This window comes from Rhinoraja longicauda, unplaced genomic scaffold, assembly GCF_053455715.1.
Source record: "Rhinoraja longicauda isolate Sanriku21f unplaced genomic scaffold, sRhiLon1.1 Scf001079, whole genome shotgun sequence".
Lineage (NCBI taxonomy): Eukaryota > Metazoa > Chordata > Chondrichthyes > Rajiformes > Arhynchobatidae > Rhinoraja > Rhinoraja longicauda.
This window is the reverse complement of record NW_027602295.1, coordinates 1-21,163: the sequence shown is the minus strand read 5'-3', so window position 1 is coordinate 21,163 and position 21,163 is coordinate 1. Positions and strand designations below refer to the sequence as shown.

The 21,163-nt window shown below is 50.2% G+C and overlaps 1 protein-coding gene across 1 annotated transcript; it reads left to right on the top strand.

Moving 5' to 3' along the window:
- Nucleotides 1-309: 309 nt before the first annotated feature.
- Nucleotides 310-17,572, top strand: LOC144591508 (cartilage acidic protein 1-like; the record flags this gene model as incomplete). The annotated part of the gene is made up of 5 exons (XM_078395633.1): nt 310-408; nt 541-707; nt 10,312-10,508; nt 11,220-11,356; nt 17,416-17,572. Coding segments are annotated over exons 1-5 (757 nt in total), but the record flags the coding sequence as incomplete, so codon positions are not given.
- Between the last annotated feature and the right edge of the window lie 3,591 nt (nt 17,573-21,163).

Here is a 21,163-nt window from a genome sequence, read left to right as displayed (position 1 = left end):
ATCCAGGCATCATTCTGGTGAACCTCCACTACACCCTCTCCAAAGCCTCCACATCCATCCTGCAATGGGGGCGACCAGAACTGAGCACATTGCTCCAAAGGCGGCCTGACCAAAGTCTTCTGAAGCTGCATTGCGAGTTCCTGACTCTTATACTCCAACCACGACAGACCAGCCGTACACGGATCACACACGCATCCCTCTACTTTCTCCTTTTCTAAAGAAAGCTTTACAAATTCACTTTATTTGCAGATTTAACCTCTCCGGGTTCCTGAATTGCTTTGATCTCAAAGCAGCATCGTGTGATTGGCAATGCACCCGCTCTTTGACCTGAGGAGGATTTCAATAAACCAGTTTCAATTGGAAATTCTGAGAATTATTTGCACTCTCCACAAAGTCAACACCTGGAATGTACCCTCCATGACCAAAACCCTGCAAAATCCCTTGTCCACCTCGAGAAGGAATTATGCGAAGACTTTTCATTCCATCTCCCATTTCAACAAGAAAAAAAATCTTGTTTGACTTGTTTCTGTCAATCACTAGATTGTTCCCAACCACACTTCCCCACAAGAAACTGAGGGCAATGGAGCCCAGAGTGTTTTGTCTATTACGATCTACATGATTTTCCGCCACCCTTCGTTCCAGAACCTTTCCAGATTATCCGTTTTGCTGGACCGACAGAGGTCGCGGCCTCCGGGAGGAGTCCAACAGTACTGGAAAATAGAAACATGGAAAATGGGTGCACGAGTAGGCCATTCGACCCTTCGAGCCAGCACCGCCATTCAACATGATCACGGCTGATCATCCAGTTCCTGCCTTCTCCCCATGTCCCTTGATTCCGTTAGCCCCAAGAGCCATATCTAACTCTCTCTTGAAAACATCAAGAACGGTCCACCCAGGCCGCCGAGGCGCCCAGAAACCGGCCTGCAAAGTCAGCCATGGAGGTCGGCTATGGGAACGCATCTGCCGGCTCCGGCTGAGTTACAGAGCCCCGGCTGTAGGGGGTAAATTCGACCCACCGATCGGCTGTACCGTGCTGCATCTCCAAACTACACACATTTCAGTGATCAAAACCCCATTTAAACGATGTCAGATCACCAGAACTCTCTCAAGACCAAGTGCAGGCTCGGCGATCGTTTCGCTGAACACCTCTGCTCAGTCCGCCTTAACCCACCTGATCTCCCGGTTACTCAGTACTTTAACTCCCCCCTCCCATTCCCAATTTGACCTTTCTAACCTGGGCCTCCTCCATTGTCAGAGTGAGGCTCAGCACAAATTGGAGGAACAGCACCTCATATTTCGCTTGGGTAGCTTACACCCCAGCGGTATGAACATTGACTTCTCTAACTTCAAATAGGCCTTGCTTTCCCTCTCTCTCCATCCCCTCCCCCTTCCCAGTTCTCCCACCAGTCGTACTGTTCTACGACTACATTTTATCTCTGTCCCGCCCACTCCCCTGACATCAGTCTGAAGAAGGGTCTCGACCCGAAACGTCACCCATTCCTTCTCTCCAGAGATGCTGTCTGTCCCGCTGAGTTACTCCAGCATTTTGTGTCTACACTCTCTCAAGACCTGGTCTCCTGAGTTTTAGAAAAGTGGGATGAGTGAAACCCCACCAAGATTTTCATTGTACCTGCACCTCATATTAGTCACCTCACATTTCGGGGGGACTTCCGGGGGGAATTTCAAGTGCACTCTCATAATTATGTCGATTAAAGGAGGTGCCAGACCACCAGTTGCTGGGAAATTGGCGGTGGACCTGTAGTAACAGAGATTAGACACACATGGAAATGCAGGGAATGGAGGGACATGGGCCACATGCAGGCCAATGAGATTAGTTTTACTTCGCATCCTGCTCGGCACAGACATTGTGGGCTGAATGGCCTGTTCCTAGCCCTGTACTGTTCTAGACTTTAAAGATACAGCGAGGAAACAGGCCCTTCAGCCCACCGCGTCCACGGAGTGTGGGAGGAAACCGGAGCACATGGAGAAATCCCATGCGGTCACAGAAAGAACGTGCAAACTCTGCACAGCCAACACCCCTCGTCAGGATTGAACCCGGGTCTCTGGCACTGTAAGGCAGCAACTCTACCACTGCGCCACCCGAATTCTATGTTCTCTATAACGTGGAATGTGGTGATGTTCTCGTTCGAGCTGTGTAGGAAAATAACTGCAGATGCTGGTACAAATCGAAGTTATCACAAAATGCTGGAGTAACTCAGCAGGTCAGGCAGCATCTCTGGAGAGAGGGAACGGGTGACGTTTCAGGTCGAGACCCTTCTTCAGACTGAAGAATTGTCTCAACCCGAAACATCACCCATTCCCTCTCTCCTAGATGCTGCGTGACCTGCTGAGTTACTCCAGCATTTTGTGATACCTTCTCGTTCAGGCTAATTGATATCAAGAGTCAAGAAGGGTACAGAAGTTTGCAATCAGCTAGAATGTGGTCCTGACCTCCATCACATCATTGGAGCCTTAACATTAACTATCTTTAATTGGATTTTATCGCAGTACTAAACATTTTACCCTTTATCTGTGCACTGTGGATTGTATTCATGTTCAATCTTTTCTTTGACTGGATAGCATGCAGACAAAAGCTTTTCACTGTAGCTCGGTACACGTGACAATAATAAACTCAATTGAACCAAGAGCGTTGAATTGGCATCTGCAATGGGACCAGAACTATGAAATGCTTGCTTGCTGCGTGTATCCTTTCAGGTGCATTAAATGCCGCAGCAACACAAATAAATATACAATGAATAATCAGTTATTCTAGGTAAATCAGGCCACAATATTTCAAGGTGAAGTACCTGGTGTAACCTTATTCATAGTCTAAAGAAGGGTCTCGATCTGAAACGTCCCTTAGCCATATTCTCCAGAGATGCTGCCTAAACCTGCTGAGGTACTCCAGCACTTTGTGTCTTTTTTGGTAAACCAGCATCTGCAGTTCCTTGTTTCTACATAAGACTTTTATCTAACTGTATGCAAAAAAGGTGCATGATAAAGTATCATTGAAACATTGAGCCTGAAGAAGGGCCTCGATCTGAAACATCTCCTATCCATGTTCTCCAGAGATTGCTGCCTCACCCACTGAGTTACTCCAGCACTTTGTATCTTTTTGTTGTAAACCAGCAGCTGTGTTTCTCCAACCTTATACAAAGTCCAGTTTTGTGCTGAGCTCGGGTTGAGGTTAGTGTTGGGCAGGGTAGTTCAACAGCCTGATGGTTGTTGGGACGAAGCTGTTCCTGAACCTGTTCCTCACTCTGGAGGGATCAGGAACTGGGGGCGTGGATTCACGATAAGGGGTCGCCCAGTTGTGAAGGAGTCATAGAGTCCAGCAAAAATAATTTGCTTCATACCGTTGGGTTGTAAGCTACCCAAGGGGAATACGAGGTGCTGTTCCCCCACTTTGCCTGTGGACTCACTCTGACAATGGACGGAAAGTTCCTTCAATCAATCCGAAGAATGGTCCCGACCCGAAACGTTACCGATCCATGTTCTCCAGATGCTGCTTGACCCACTGAGTTACTCCAGCACTTTGTGTCTATCAAGAGTGAAGAATGTTTAGTTGTACCGACAACAGAACAATGACTTTCTTACGTGCTGCAGTAAACACTGTGTTCATAGAGAACATCTATATACTAAAACTCTTGTTTGTTTGTTCCTGAACTACAGCCAAAACGGTACGCGATAGCGCGACAATTTTAGGCCCACCTTACTCACCTTCGTCCCTTTGGTGCTAATGGAAGAAGTTTCATTGAAATCGGTGTCATATTTTCAATGTTATTCACATTTTAAAGTTTATATCTATCTCCTAGGGAGGGAGGGAGTGAGTGGGGTGGAGGGAGTGGGAGGGAGGGAGGGAGTGGGAGGGAGGGAGGGAGTGGGGGGGAGGGAGGGAGTGGGGTGGAGGGAGTGGGGTGGAGGGAGTGGGATGGAGGGAGTGGGATGGAGGGAGTGGGATGGAGGGAGGGAGTGGGGTGGAGTGGGGTGGAGTGGAGGGAGTGGAGGGAGTGAGGGGGAGGGAGTGAGGGGGAGGGAGTGGGGTGGAGCGAGGGGGAGGGAGTGGGGTGGAGCGAGGGGGAGGGAGTGGGGTGGAGGGAGGGGGAGGGAGTGGGGTGGAGGGAGTGAGGGGGAGGGAGTGGGGTGGAGGGAGTGGGGTGGAGGGAGTGGGGTGGAGGGAGTGGGGTGGAGGGAGGGAGTGGGGTGGAGGGAGGAGGGAGGGGGGGGGGGGTGCTGCACCAATGCAAGAGAGGTTTGGTCCAGTAATAAATAATTTGCCCCAATATTAGTGCAAAAAGTCCACAGACCCGAGTGCGGCCAAAACACTTTATACTTCATAGATTACTTTATATTTGTTATGTTCAAATGCCTGATGTTCTTGAACCTGGAGGTTACTGTTCTCAGGCTCCTGTACCTTCTTCCCGATGGTAGAAACAAGGAACAGCAGATGCTGGTTTGCAAAACAAAGGCACAAAACAAAGCTGGAATAACTTCCCTGGAGAATGTGGATTGGTGATGTTTTAGGTCGGGACCCTCCTTTTTCCACCCCACTTACAATCGGCCTGAAGAAGGGACCCGACTCGAAACGTCACACCTCCTGGGATGCTGCCTGACCCGCTGAGTTGCTCCAGCACCCTGTGACTTTATTCCTTCCATATCTTGCCTATTTAAATGGTGGCGCAGCGGTAGAGTTGCTGCCTTACAGCGAATGCAGCGCCGGAGACTCAGGTTCGATCCTGACTACGGGTGCCGTCTGTACGGAGTTTGTACGTTCTCCCCGTGACCTGCGTGGGTTTTCTCCGAGATCTTCGTTTTCCTCCCACACTCCAAAGACGTATGTAGGTTAATTGGCTGGGTAAATGTAAAAATTGTCCCTAGTGGGTGTAGGATAGTGTTAGTGTGCGGGGATCGCTGGGCGGCGCGGACCCGGTGGGCCGAAGGGCCTGTTTCTGCGCTGTATCTCTAAATCTAAAAAAAATCTAAATGTCAGTATAAATGTCTCTCAAACTGAGTGATTGTATCTGATTCCACCACCTCCTCCTCTGGTAGGGCGTTGCTGATGTCAATATTTCCCTCTTCGATCGTTTAATGATTCATTCCCAGAAGGTTAATTCTACCATGACATGAAAGAAAAAGAAAAAAAGCAGCAAGATGCTGGAAATTTGAAACCAAAGAAATCAGCACAGAAACAGCACAGTGGCACAGTGGGCAGAGTTGCTGCCTTACAGCTCCAGAGATCCGGGTTCGATCCTGACTGCAGGTGCTGTCTGTACGGAGTTTGCACGTTCTCCCCGTCATTGCGTGGGTTTTCTCCGGGCGCTCCGGTTTCCACCCACACTCCGAAGACATGCGGATTGTAAGTTAACTGTCTTCAGTAAAATTGTAAATTGGCCCTCGTGTGGAGGATAGTGGCAGTGTATATCATAAGGTCATAAGTGATAGGAGTAGAATTAGGCCATTCGGCCCATCAATACTACGCCGTCATTCAATCACAGCTGATCTATCTCTCCCTCCTAACCCCATTCTCCTGCCTTCTTCTCATAACCCCTGACACCTGCACTAATGAAGAATCGCTGGTTGGCACGGACCCGGTGGGCCGAAGGGCCTGTTTCTGCGCTGTATCTCTAAAGTCTGGAGTCTAAAGTCTCAAAGAGAAAATACTGTCACATGTACCTGGGTACAGGGAAAATCCTTTTTTTTTGTACACTCCAAAGACATACAGGTTTGTCGGTTAATTGGCTTGGTGTAAGCGTAAATTGTCCCTTGTGTGTGTGTGTGTGTGTGTGTGTAGGGGATCGTTGGTCGGCACGGACTCGGAGGGGTCGAAGGGCCTGTTTCCGCGCTGTATCTCTAAACTAAGCTAAGCTAAAGGGCTTGCTTTCATGCAGTATCTTTAAGCTGTTGTGTGGCGTTGATATGAAGATGGCCGACCCATCCTGCAGGGTGAGAAGAGAATTAGACGTAATGTATTCCTGCTCTGATTAACTAGATGGAGAAGAAAGTGATTTAATTGCAGTTACTAATTAACTAATGAGCATTTCCTCCATTCCAAGCTAACTAATGAAACGATAACTCATTAAATCATCGCCCTTTTCTTCCCCTGACCTCACCTCCTTTTGCTTTTGCTCGGTTAGACTATCATCTAAGGATTATTGAAATTTATGTTCAGTAGGAGAGAACACCCGTGCATGGAAATGCTGCCTGGGTGAGAGAGTAATGGTTATGAGGAGAGGTTTGACAGACTTGAATTGTTTTCTTTGGGCCAGCGATCACCCCCTGTACATTAGTTCTATCCTACACACTGGGGACAGTTTACAGAAGCCAATTAACCTACAAACGTGCACGTCTTTGGAACGTGGCAGGAAACCGAAGCACTCGGAGAAATCCCGCGCGGTCACAGGGAGAACGTAAAAACTGCGTACAGACAGCGCCCGTGGTCAGGATCAAACCCGGGTCTCTGGCGCTGCGAGGCAGCAACTCTACCCCAGCAGATCCCCGCCTGGATGCGAATGTAATAAACACACGCACGAGGTGCAACACCTGTCCCTTTACCTCCCCCCTCAACTCCATCCAAGGACCCAAACAGTCTTTCCAGGTGAGACAGAGGTTCACCTGCACCTCCTCCAACCTCATCTATTGCATCCGCTGCTCCAGATGTCAACTTATTTACATCGGCGAAACCAAGCGCAGGCTCGGCGATCGCTTCGCTCAACACCTGCGCTCGGTCCGCATTGACCAAACTGATCTCCCGGTGGCCGAACACTTCAACTCCCCCTCCCATTCCCAGTCTGACCTTTCTGTCATGGGCCTCCTCCAGTGCCATAGTGAGGCCCACCGGAAATTGGAGGAACAGCACCTCATATTTCGCCTGGGCAGCTTACAGCCCAGTGGTATGAACATCGACTTCTCCAACTTTAGATAGTTCCTCTGTCCCTCTCTTCCCCTCCCCCTTCCCAGATCTCCCTCTATCTTCCTGTCTCCACCTATATCCTTCCTTTGTCCCGACCCCCTGACATCAGTCTGAAGAAGGGTCTCGACCCGAAACGTCACCCATTCCTTCTCTCCCGAGATGCTGCCTGACCTGCTGAGTTACTCCAGCATTTTGTGAATAAATCGCTTTGTACCGGCATCTGCAGTTATTATCTTGCACTTCTTAAACACACTTCAAGGTCACCGAACATAAACACTTTGGTTTGTTCATCCACGTTCCTTTACACCCAGGCAACATGTGCCCTCTGACCTTTCCGACTCGTAGTAACACGTGATACATTTAAATATGACGTTAGTTACCATGACATCCCTCCCTTATCAAACAAAAAGCATCTCCGCAACCTCGCATTGTACACGGAACATTCCAACACCATTTAGGATAGGCCATTCGTCACATCGATAACGCATCATTTTTCACATGTCAATACATCTCATGGTCCTCGCATCCCTTGCCCGATAAACCAGCGGATGGAGCCGCCATTGCTGTTCGTGGGATCTTGCTGTGTGCCGATTGGCGAGACCAGACCCCACCTTGCCACAGTCTACGCCAACTCCGGGGGTCGTTAGTCACCAAAGGTCATGCACGGAAGGTGCCACGTGACGCCAATCCTTTCTTTATTTTATTTTTGTTTAGTTTGGAGGTGCGACGTGGAAACAGGCCCTTCAGCCCACCGAGCCTACACCGACCAACGACCCCAGACACTAGCTCTATCCTATCCAGTTGGGACAATTTATAGAAACCAATTAACCTACAAACCTGTACGTCTTTGGAAACCGGAGAAAACCCACAGGGAGAACGTACAAACTCCGTACAGGCAGCACCCACAGTCAGGATCCAACCCGGATCCCAAATGTTCATTCAGAACAGAAGGGGGCAAATTTGCAGATGATACTAAGCTGGGGGGTAGTGTGAATTGTGAGGAAGATGCAATAAGGCTGCAGGGTGACTTGGACAGGTTGTGTGAGTGGGCGGATACATGGCAGATGCAGTTTAATGTAGATAAGTGTGAGGTTATTCACTTTGGAAGTAAGAATAGAAAGGCAGATTATTATCTGAATGGTGTCAAGTTAGGAGGAGGGGGAGTTCAACGAGATCTGGGTGTCCTAGTGCATCAGTCACTGAAAGGAAGCATGCAGGTACAGCAGGCAGTGAAGAAAGCCAATGGAATGTTGGCCTTCATAACAAGAGGAGTTGAGTATAGGAGCAAAGAGGTCCTTCTACAGTTGTACCGGGCCCTGGTGAGACCGCACCTGGAGTACTGTGTGCAGTTTTGGTCTCCAAATTTGAGGAAGGATATTCTTGCTATGGAGGGCGTGCAGCGTAGGTTCACTAGGTTAATTCCCGGAATGGCGGGACTGTCGTATGTTGAAAGGCTGGAGCGATTGGGCTTGTATACACTAGAATTTAGAAGGATGAGGGGGGATCTTATTGAAACATATAAGATAATTAGGGGATTGGACACATTAGAGGCAGGAAACATGTTCCCAATGTTGGGGGAGTCCAGAACAAGGGGCCACAGTTTAAGAATAAGGGGTAGGCCATTTAGAACGGAGATGAGGAAGAACTTTTTCAGTCAGAGAGTGGTGAAGGTGTGGAATTCTCTGCCTCAGAAGGCAGTGGAGGCCAGTTCATTGGATGCTTTCAAGAGAGAGCTGGATAGAGCTCTTAAGGATAGCGGAGTGAGGGGGTATGGGGAGAAGGCAGGAACGGGGTACTGATTGAGAGTGATCAGCCATGATCGCATTGAATGGCGGTGCTGGCTCGAAGGGCTGAATGGCCTACTCCTGCACCTATTGTCTATTGTCTATTGAGTCTACACTGCCAATCAATCATGGTTGATCTATCTTTCCCTCTCAACCCCATTCTCCTGCCTTCTCCCCATATCCTTGGACACCCATTCTGATCAAGCATCTGTCAATCTCCGCCTTACGAATACCCAATGGGCTCCACAGTCATTGTTGGTGATGAATTCCACAGATTCACCACCCTCTGACTAAAGAAATCCCTCCTCACCTCCTTTCTAAACGCACGTCCCTGCGCTGTAAGGCAGGAGCTCTCCCACTGCGTTACTGTGCCACAAGTTGTTGGGGACGGGAGGGGAAGCGGGGGGCGGGAAGGCAGTGAAATATTATCATTGTTAAATAGCCCTCCATTCGGAGGCGAGCCGAGACTGGGGAAATATGAGCAGTGAAGGGTGAGGGATGGATGGATGGCGCGCGGGATTGCTGAAAGGTTTCTGAGGAGAATGTAATACTGAGCCTGCTCACACCGAAGTTGCCGATATGATGTATGCTGACAGTGAAATGTAAATGCACGAAGGATGAATAGACCAATTAAAATGGTAATCAGGAAGAGATGAAGGAAGGTCATTGGGGGCAGGTGTTGTGCGGAACTAACGTGCCTCGGGGTCGATTGTCTTGGCCCCGTTCACTGTTCTGTTCTGTCTGTCTGTGCCGACCGCCCTCGTGCAGCTCTTTGCCATCTCTGATCTCTCGAGACCCCCACCATGGCTGGTTGTCTTCACCACCATCTGCCTCCTAGCCCACGGCACGTCCCACCAGGCAAGCCCACCACCAAGGCCACTCTTCCCGTGTCCACCTGCGTACAGTTCTGGTCGCCGCGTTGCAGCGAGAACGTGGAGGCTTTGGAGAGGGTCCATTGAGGTTCACCACAATCATGTCTGGACTAAACATCGTGAGCCATGAGGAGAGGTTGGACAAACTTGGATTGTCCTCTCTGGAGGTTGTCATTCCTGCAGCTCTTACATGTCCCTTTCATGCACTGCCCAAAGTCTCTTCCAATGTGGGCGCCGGTGTTGGTCTAACTCAGCGGGTCAGGCAGCGTCTCTGGAGGACATGGATAGGCCAGGTTTCAGGTCGGGACTCATCTTCAGGCTAATTGTGGTGAGGGGAAGGCTGAGAGAGGTGGCCGGAAACGCACGCAGTCACTGGGAGAACACACACACTCCGTACTGACAGCACCCGTAGTCAGGATCAAACCCGGGTCTCTGGGGCTGTGAGGCAGCAACTCTACCGCTGCACCACCTTGCCATTCTACGCAAGTCTGTACTGTTCTCTGCAGATAGACACAAAATGCTGGTGTAACTCAGCGCGACAGGCAAACGTCACCCTCTGGGGATGGGTGACGTTTGGGGTTGAGACCCTCCTTCAGACGGTACTGTTCTCTGTAAATCTGGAGCTTTGTCTGGTTGCTGCTCAGAGGGGCCCCACACACATTTCCCCTTGTCCAGCTGTGTGGGGGATGGGTCAGGGAGCGACCCCGGATCGGTCATTTAATGAGCTGCGTTTGCATGTCCGCAGGTTCAATGGCCCCAACCTGGTGCTGAAATACGACAAGTTCAAGAAGAGGCTCCACAACATCGCGGTGGATGAGCGCAGCTCCCCGTACTACTCTCTCCGCGATCGTCAGGGCAACGCCATCGGCGTGGCGGCCTGCGACATCGACGGCGACGGCAGGGAGGAAATATACTTCCTCAACACGAACAATGCCTTCGCAGGTAGGCGGGCTGGGCGGGCAGCGATGAGAGTGGCTTCACAGGTCAGAAGAGCCCCTGCAGGTTCCCATTAAAACTTTACACCTGTCCCCCAGTTCCTGGTTTCCCATCTCTGGGGAAAAGCCTCTCTATCTAGTCCACTCACGATTTTATACCTCTCTATAAAATCACCCCTCAGCCTCCTGCGGTCCAAGGAATAAAGTCCTAGCCTGCCCAACCTCTCCCTGTAGCTCAGGCCCTCGAGTCCTGGCACCATCCTCGTAATTCTTCCCTCTGCCCGTTACGACTTAATTACATATTTTCTATCGTCAGGTGAACAGAAATGATAGTACAGATATTGTTCCAATCAGACTTAGTTTAGTCTAGTTTTTAGTTTAGAGATACAGCGTGGAAACAGGCCCTTCAGCACGCCGGGTCTGTGCCGACTAGCGATCCCCGAGCACTAGCGCTATCCTACGCACAAGGGGCAATTTACAATTTTTACCAAAGCCAAATTTTCCTATGATCCTGCATGTCTTTGGAATGTGGGAGGAAACCGGAGCGCCCGGAGAAAACTCACGCGGTCATGGGGTGAACGTGCAAACTCCGTACAGACAGCACCCGTAGTCAGGAACTATGTGTCTCTGGCGCTGTAAGGCAGCAACTCTACCGCTGCGCCACTGTGCTGCCCTGATGGTTCGGGTTTGGCCGTAACAACCACCTCTTCTCCCACAGGTGTGGCCACCTACACCGACAAGCTCTTCAAGTTTCGCAACGGCCGGTGGGAAGACATCTTGAGTGATGACATCAACGTCCACAGACAAGTGGCCAATCACTTCGCCGGGCGGTCCGTGGCATGTGTGGATCGGAAGGTAAAGGGAAGGTCACAGCCTTGTAGATTTTCTAGATTTAGATTTAGAGATACAGCGCAGAAACAGGCTCTTCGGCCCACCGGGTCCGCGCCGCCCAGCGATCTCCGCACATTAGCACTATCCTACACCCACTCGGGACAATTTTTACATTTGCCCAGCCAATTAACCTACAATCCTGTACGTCTTTGGAGTGTGGGAGGAAACCGAAGATCTCGGAGAAAACCCACGCAGGTCACGGGGAGAACGTACAAACTCCGTACAGACAGCACCCGTAGTCAGGATCGAACCTGAGTCTCCGGCGCTGCATTCGCTGTAAGGCAGAAACTCTACCGCTGCGCCACCGTGCACGCTGCAGCCTCTCCTCCCAGGATTAGCTCAGTTTTTGTTTAATTTAGTTTATTGTCACGTGTACCAATGTACAGCAAAAAAAGCTTTTTGTGAAAGGAAGAACTGCAGATGCTGGTTTAAATCGAAGGTAGACACAAAATGCTGGAGTAACTCAGTGGGACAGGCAGCGTCTCTGGAGAGAAGGAATGGGTGACGTTTTGGGTCGAGAACCTTCTTCAGATTTTTGTTGTGTGCGATCCAGTCAGCGGAAAGACTATACATAAATACAGTAAAGCCATCCACAGTATAGATACGGGATAAATGAATAACGTTTAGTGCAAGGTAAATCCCAGTAAAGTCGGATTAAAGATAGTGCGAGGATCTCCAATGAGGTAGATTGGAGGTCAGGCCAGCTCTCTAACTGGTGATGGGATGGTTCAGTTGCCTGATAACAGCTGGGAAGAAACTGTCCCTGAATCTGGAGGTGTGTGTTTTTGCACTTCTGCACCTCTCGCCTGATGGGAGAGGGGAGAAGAGGGAGTGACCGGGGTGAGACTGGTCCTTGATTATGCTGGTGGCCTTGCCGAGGCAGCATGAGGTGTAGATGGAGTCAGTGGAAGGGAGTATAAGATGAAGTTACTTAAAATGAGAGCATCCAATGTTCATAACATTGGGTTGTAAGCAGCTGAAGCTAAATGTCAGGTGGAATCTGAGGTACTGCTCCTCCCATTTGCATAGAGTGTAGTTCTGGCATTTAAAACATCACTAAAGTAGCCTCTCGTGACGAAACCTTCGATGCAGTATGACAAAGTACGAAGGCTCTTCAACATCTTTTCTCAACATTAATTCTTAAATGGACAGTGGGGATATTTGGAACATTAAGTGCTCCCATTGGATTTTGCAGCTCCTTTTAAAAGCTGTTAATGTAGTGATTAACATCCTGGTTCACACTGTTATTGTAATGGCAGAGTGTTTCATTATGATGCAAATTAATAATGCCCTTGTAATTAGTATTAATGAAAATATAAAGAGATACTCCTGATAACAATCAGAATGCAGTGCAAATTTAATGGAATACGATGTGATATAGGAAATAGCCCAGTGAATTTGGTGAACGAATGTCATGGCAGCTGCAGTCCATCACACAGACCAGACTGACCATTGACCCCATCTACACCTCGCGCTGCCTTGGGAACGTAGCTGACATAATCAGGGTGGCGTAGCGGTAGAGCTGCTGCCTCACAGCGCCAGGGACCCGGGTTCCATCCTGACTTTAGCTGCTGTCTGTACAGAGTTTCTATGTTCTCCCTGTGACCTTGTGGGTTTTCTCCGGGTGCTCCGGTCTCCTCTCACATCCCAAATTTGTAGGTTAATTGGGTTGTGTAAACTGTCCCTTGTGTGTGAGATATTGCTAGCGCACGGGGTGATTGTTAGTCGGCATGGACTCGGTGGGCCGAAGGGCCTGTTTCCACACTGTATCTCTAAACTAAACTAAGCTTAGTGTCACAGCGTCGCAGTGATACATTAATCTATAGTTTTATATAGTGGCCGCAGACCTGGTGATATGGTTGACTCCCAACTGTCCCCCTCTTGCCTGCCTTGTTCAGGTACCAATATTACATGGCATTGCCAGTAACACCCATCGATTTTACAGGTTGATAGGTCGGAAGGCACAAAGTTCTGGAGTAGCTCAGCGGGTCAGGCAGCATCTCAGGAGAACACGGATAGACAATGTTTCAGATTATCAGCCTGAAGAAGGGTCCCGACCCGAAACGACACCTATTCCATGTTCTCCAGAGACGCTGCCTGACCCGCTGAGTTACTCCAGCACTTCTTTTGTAAATCAGCATCTGCAGTTCTTCGTTTCCAGGCTTATGCTCTCACCTGCCAAGCAAATGTAAACTCTCTCAAAAAGACACTTTTCCCCCCAAAATAAACTTTATTCAGAACATTAAATATATGCAAAACAGGAACTGTGCCAAAACTCTCCCGGCATTTTCAGCGGCGAATACAGACGCTCATGAGCGTGGTATTTAGTCTTTACAAATACGTCTCATCGTACCTAGCACCTTTGCCGTCCATGTGGCCCCTTGGGTTTTTTTTTTTTAGAGATACAGCACAGAAACAGGCCCTTCGGCCCACAGGGTCCGCGCCGCCCAGCGATCCCCGCACACTAACACTATCCTACACCCACTAGGGACAATTTTTACATTTGCCCAGCCAATTAACCTACATACCTGTACGTCTTTGGAGTGTGGGAGGAAACCGAAGATCTCGGAGAAAACTCACGCAGGTCACGGGGAGAACGTACAAACTCCGTACAGTACAGCGCCCGTAGTCAGGATCGAACCTGAGTCTCCGGCGCTGCATTCGCTGTAAGGCAGCAACTCTACCGCTGTGTCACCGTGCCCCCCCCCCCTTGTTTGAGGGGTGTCCGTCCCCTCAATGTCCAGCAGCGGATGGGTCCTAGACTATGGTCCTCCCCCACAGAGCCTTGGCGTTGGCTGCACGGAGCTTCAGTGCGTCCCTCAGCACGTACTCCAGCAGTCTGGAGCGGGCCAGTCGGCAACATAACCCGGCGGACATCTCACTCTGCTGGGTGACCTACAGGTTTCGGGGCAGAACAAAGAGCGTCTTTCACCGAGTTGGTGCTCTTCCAGCGGCACTCGATGTCCGCTTCACTTGGACAGGCACATGGATAGGAGAGGGTTTGGAGGGATATACGATATGATACGATACGATACGATAGAACTTTATTGATCCCACGAGGAAGATTGATCTGCCAACAGTCATAAAACACAGAAATACACGAAACATGAAATTAAAGTGACAATAGACAATAGACAATAGGTGCAGGAGTAGGCCATTCAGCCCTTCGAGCCAGCACCGCCATTCAATGCGATCATGGCTGATCACTCTCAATCAGTACCCCGTTCCTGCCTTCTCCCCATACCCCCTCACTCCGCTATCCTTAAGAGCTCTATCCAGCTCTCTCTTGAAAGCATCCAACGAACTGGCCTCCACTGCCTTCTGAGGCAGAGAATTCCACACCTTCACCACTCTCTGACTGAAAAAGTTCTTCCTCATCTCCGTTCTAAATGGCCTACCCCTTATTCTTAAACTGTGGCCCCTTGTTCTGGACTCCCCCAACATTGGGAACATGTTTCCTGCCTCTAATGTGTCCAATCCCCTAATTATCTTATATGTTTCAATAAGATCCCCCCTCATCCTTCTAAATTCCAGTGTATACAAGCCTAATCGCTCCAGCCTTTCAACATACGACAGTCCCGCCATTCCGGGAATTAACCTAGTGAACCTACGCTGCACGCCCTCCACGAGTGGAAAGGATTGGGGATGTGCAAAGATTGGGGGGGGGGGAATCAGTCTACCCCACGACAGAAGGGGGAGGAGTTGTACAGTTTGATTGCCACAGGGAAGAAGGATCTCCTGTGGCGTTCTGAACCGCATCTTGGGGGAACCAGCCTGTTGCTGAAGGTGCTCTTCAGGTTGACCAGTGTGTCATGGAGGGGGTGAGCTGTATCGTCCAGGATGCTCCACAATTTGAGGAGCATCCTCCCCTCCCATGAATCCCACTCTGCCCCCGGGATGGAGCCAGCCTCCCTGATGAGTTTGATGTGGGCCGTGTGCTGGCAAATGGCACTAGCTCAGATGGGGAACCTTGGCTGGCATGGATGAGTTGGGCTGAAGAGCCTGTTTCCGTGCCGTGTGACTCAACCCAGAACAGGCGATCCAAGTGGGAAGGTTTAGACATTAAAGAGGAGATTGCTTGACACCAGCCCTTCATTTTGTGATGCGCGGTCCAACAGTCCTGGGAATAATCCTGCCTTCGTTCTCGTGGAGATAAAGGCAGCCAGAATCATCGATCAGCTCAGCTGTCGGCATAGAAATGGAATTGATGCACAAGACTGCTCGAAAAATGATAATAAATAACCATGAACTGGGTAACAGATGGAGATGTGCCTGTGTCTGCAATCATTCTTTGTACAGAGACAGGATGCCTTGCACAAATTGGCTAACCTTCAGGTGAAGAATTTGGGCCGAGTGGTGGCGTGCGGTGAATGTGAATGGCGGCCCATTAACTGCGCCTGGCATCACCGTGCAGCCGAGAGCGGGCACTTCCACCCACTCGAACGAGGCCCACTTAACGGATGACTGTGAGGAGCATCTGACCGCGCTGGAGTTCAGAAGGATGATGGGGGACCTCATGGAAACTCACCGAACTGTGCGAGGCCTGGAGAGAGTGGACGTGGAATAGATGGTTCATTGTGGACGCAGCCCAGACCATTACGCAAACCAACCTCTCTTCCATTGACAACATTTATACCACACGCTGCCTCAGCAAGGCCAGCAGCATAATCAAGGACGAGTCGCGCCCTGACCACTCCCTCTTCTCCCCTCTCCCATCAGGCCAAAGGTGCAGAAGTGTGAAAGGGCGCACCTCCAGATTCAGCGGCAGTTTCTTCCCAGATGTTATCAGGCAACCGAAGCATCCTATCACAACTAGACAGCGATCCTGGACTACCATCTACCTCATTGGGGACCCACGGACTATCTTTGATCAGACTTTGCCGGACTGAATCACGCACTAAACGTTATTCACGTTAATCCCTTTATCATGAATCTGCACTCTGTGGATGGCTCGATTGTGATCACGAGTTGCCTTTCCACTGACTGGTTAACACACATCAAAAGCTCGTCACTGTACCTCGGTACACATGACAATAAACTAAACCATAAACAATTAACACTAGTGGGAGTGTCTAGGACCAGAGGGCAGAGCCTCAGATTAAAAGGATGCGCCTGTACAGGTTATTGATTGAGGACGATCAGCCATGATCACAATGAATGGCGGTGCTGGCTCGAAGGGCCGAATGGCCTCCTCCTGCACCTATTTTCTATGTTTCTATGTAGAAAGGAGATGGAGGCGGCACAGTGGCGCAGCGGTAGCGTTGCTGCCTCACAGCGCCAGAGACCCAGGTTCCATCCTGAATGCAAGTGCTGTCAGTACAGAGTTTGCACATTCTCTTTGTGATCTGTGTGGGTTTTCTCCGGAGACTCCGGTTTCTTCCCACACCCCAAAGATGTACAGGTTTAAAGGCCAATTGGCTCGGGAACATCGAAAAATGTCCTGAGTGTGTGTCGGATAGTGTTAGTGTGCGGGGTGGCGTGGACGCGGTGGGCAGAAGCGCTTGTTTCCCATGCTGCATCTCTAAACTAAACTAAACTATAAAGGAGGAATTTCTTTAGTCAGAGGATGGTGAATCTGGAATTCATTGCCACAGAGGGCGGTGGAGGCCAAGTCATTGGGTATTTGTAAGGCGGAGATTGGCAGATTCTTGATTAGTAAGGGTGTCAGTGTAAGAAAATAACTGCAGATGCTGGTACAAATCGAAGGTATTTATTCACAAAATGCTGGAGTAACTCAGCGGGTCAGGCAGCATCTCGGGAGAGAAGGAATGGGTGACGTTTCGGGTCGAGACCCTTCTTCAGACCCTTCTTCAAGGGTGTCAGTGTTATGGGGAGAAGTCAGGAGACTAGGGTTGGGAGGGTAAGATAGATCAGCCATGACTGAATGGCGGAGTGGACCCTGTGACTGTGTGACTCTATCCCTGTGTCTCTGTGTGCATTTCCTCGTCCCATTGACCTGGGAGGTCAGGCAGTCTCTTCCTCCACACGGCCCACTCACCTGTGCTCCTTTCTGTCTCTCTCAGGGCACTGGGAAGTATTCTGTTTACGTGGCCAACTACGCCAGCGGTAACATCGGCCCTCACGCGCTCATGGAGATGGACGAGGAGAGCAGCAACGTATCGATGGGCATCATCGCCCTCTCTAACGTGGCGGCAGAGGCAGGGGTCAACAAGTACACCGGTAAGATGCCTCACTGTGGGCGGCCTCACCTATAGATGAGCGAAGGTTTAAATAAGCACGGTATTCCTTTAAAGTTGAGTCATGGTGCTGCAAGCTACGAAACAGGCCCTTCGGCCCACCTTGTCCATTCTGACCAAATTGTTTACTTTAGAGATAGAGCGTGGAAACAGGCCCTTCGGCCCACCTTGTCCATGCTGACATGGACGGTGGCGCAGCGGTAGAGTTGCTGCCTTACAGCGAATGCAGCGCCTGAGACTCAGGTTCGATCCTGACTACGGGCGCCGTCTGTACGGAGTTTGTACGTTCTCCCCGTGACCTGCGTGGGTTTTCTCCGAGATCTTCGGTTTCCTCCCACACTCCAAAGACGTACAGGTTTGTAGGTTAATTGACTGGGTAAAATGTAAAAATTGTCCCTAGTGTGTGTAGGATAGTGTTAGTGTACGGGGATCGCTGGGCGGCGCGGAATCGGTGGGCCGAAGGGCCTGTTTCCGCACTGTATCTCTAAATCTAAAAAAAAAATCTAAATCTGACCAAATTGTTTACTTTAGAGATAAAGCGTGGAAACAGGACCTTCGTCCCACCTTGTCCATGCTGACCAAATTGTTTAGTTTAGTTTCGAGATTCAGCGTGGAAACAGGTCCTTCGGCCCACCGGGTCCGAGCCGACCAACGATCATCCATTCACTAGTTCTGCCCTAAAAGCTTGGCGCAATTTACAGAAGCCAATTAACCCACAAACCTTCACGTCTTTGGACAGTGAGAGGAAACCAGAGCACCCAGAGGAAACCCACGTGGTCAACGGGAGAATGAGCAAACTCCATGCAGACAGCACCCGTAGTCAGCATCGAACCCGGATCTCTGGCGCTGCGAGGCAGCAAATCTACCCTAACCCTGCTGCTGCACCACCGTGCCGTCCATTGGCATCTGGGCTAGTGCCATTGTCTGAAGAAGTGGGCAGGTTCTGTGCATGTATCTGTACACATGTCTTTGAAACGTCATAAGTGTATCCTCTTCTGCAGCTTCCTCTGGCAGCTCGTTCCGGATACAGACTACCCTCTGAGTGAAAATGTTGTCCCTGAGGTTACTCTTAAATCTCTCCCCTCTCGCCCTAAACCCAATCCCCTCTACCCTGGGTAACAGACTGTCGGCGTTCACTTTATCCACACCCCTCATGAAACATAGAACCTTAAAGGGCAGTTGTAGCGCAGGAACACTCCAAAGATGGGCCAAAGAGCCTGTTTCTGCAATGTACCTGTAAAATCTAAAGCTTCTTTTCCCCGTCATCAGGCTTCTGATAAAGTCTGTAAAGGTCTAGAGTGAAGCGCTACTGAGCACAGGCCCCTGGCTGGGGCCCATTGTGGGATGGGGGGGGACGTCTGTCCCTGTCCTGGTGATCTCAGTTCACAGCCCACCGCACCTTCCACGGCTCGACAACTTGGCAGAAGCCCACTCCTCCTCCTGCTCCGCACAGCCGGCTCGAGAGCAGGGCTATAATTAAAAAGCAATTACTGCACCAAGTGATTTATAAACCAAGTGCACAACACTCTGGACGCAACCCAGGCCATCAGGGAAACCAATCTCTCCCTTCCATCGACTCCATCTACACTTCACGCTGCCTCGGCAAGGCCACCAGCATAATCAAGGACCAGCCTCACCCCGGCCATTCTCTCTTCTCCCCTCTCCCATCGGGCAAGAAGTGCGAAAACGCACACCTCCAGATTCAGGGACAGCTTCTTCCCAGCTGTTATCAGGCAACTGAACCATCCTCTCACCAACTAGAGAGCGGTCCTGACCTCCCATCTACGTCATTGGAGACCGTCGGACTATCTTTCGTCGGACTTTACTGGACTCTGCCTTGCACTAAACGTTATTCTCTGTCCTATATCTCTCCTTATTATCTGAATGGCGGCCGATTAGGAGAAGGGGAGATGCAACGAGACCTGGGTGTCGTGGTACACCAGTCATTGAAAGTAGGCATGCAGGTGCAGCAGGCAGTGAAGAAAGCAAATGGTATGTTGGCATTCATAGCGAGGGGATTTGCGTATAGGAGCAGGGAGGTTCTGCTGCAGTTGTGCAGGGCCTTGGTGAGACCACACCTGGAGTATTGCGTACAGTTTTGGTCTCCTAATCTGAGGAAAGACATTCTTGCCTTAGAGGGAGTACAGAGAAGGTTCACCAGATTGATTCCTGGGATGGCAGGACTTTCATAACAAGAAAGACTGGAAAGACTCGGCTTGTACTCGCTGGAATTTAGAAGATTGAGGGGGGATCTTATAGAAACTTACAAAATTCTTAAGGGGTTGGACAGGCTAGATGCAGGAAGATTGTTCCCGATGTTGGGGAAGTCCAGAACAAGGGGTCACAGTTTAAGGATAAGGGGGAAGCCTTTTAGGACCGAGATGAGAACGTTTGTTTTCACACAGAGTGGTGAATCTGTGGAATTTTCTGCCACAGAAGGTAGTTGAGGCCAGTTCATTGGCTATATTTAAGAGGGAGTTAGATGTGGCCCTTGTGGCTAAAGGGATCAGGGGGTATGGAGAGAAGGCAGGTACGGGATACTGAGTTGGATGATCAGCCATGATCATATTGAATGGCGGTGCAGGCTCGAAGGGCCGAATGGCCTACTCCTGCACCTATTTTCTATGTTTCTATGTTTCTACACTGTGGACCTGACTGTCATTGTGTAGAGTCTTTCTGCTGACTGGTTAGTACGCAACAAAAAGCTGTTCACTGTACCTCGGGACACGTGTCCATTGTCCATAATCTAAACTAAACTGAAGTCCCCGAGCCGGCTACCTTCCCCGTGGGTGCTCTGAGTGGGGAGCAGACTATCCTCGAGTGGAGGTCAGCAGGGGCGGCACCACTCCCCCAGTACAACACAAAGTGCCACAGTAACTCAGCGCGTCAGGCAGCAGCTCTGGAGGACGTGGAATGGGGTGACGTATGGGGGTCATGGCAGCATAGCTCCAAGGTTGAGGGGAGACCTGACTGAAGTGTATAAAAATCATGAGAGGGCGTAGGTAGAGTGGAACGGTCAGAACCTTTTTTTTCCCTGGATGAAACAGGCAAAGACTAGCGAACATTGCTTTAAGGTGAGAGGGGCAAAGTTTAAAGGAGGTGTGTCACAGAGTCACACAGCGTGCGAACAGGCCCTTCGGCCCAATCCGACCAACAGGTCCCATCTACACTTGGGACCCGCTTTCCCGCATTTCGGCCAAATCCCTCGAAACCTATCCAGTCCATATATCTGTCTAAATGTTTCTTAAACGTTGCGATAGGTACTTGCCTCGACCACCTCCTCCATCAGTTTGTTCCATACACCCACCACCCCTCTATGTAAAAAAAGTTGCCCCTCAGGTTCCTAATAAATCCGATTTCCCTCTAAACCTCGGGGCAGCACAGCGGTAGAGTTGCTGCCTTACAGCACCAGAGACCCTGCTTCCATCCAGACCACGGGTGCTGTCTGTACGGAGTTTGTAACTGCACGTTCTTCCTGTGACCTGCGGTGGGTTTTCTCCGGGTGCTCCTGTTTCCCCCCCCCCCACACACCAAAGACGGTACAGGTTTGTTAGGTTAATTGGCTTTGGTAAAA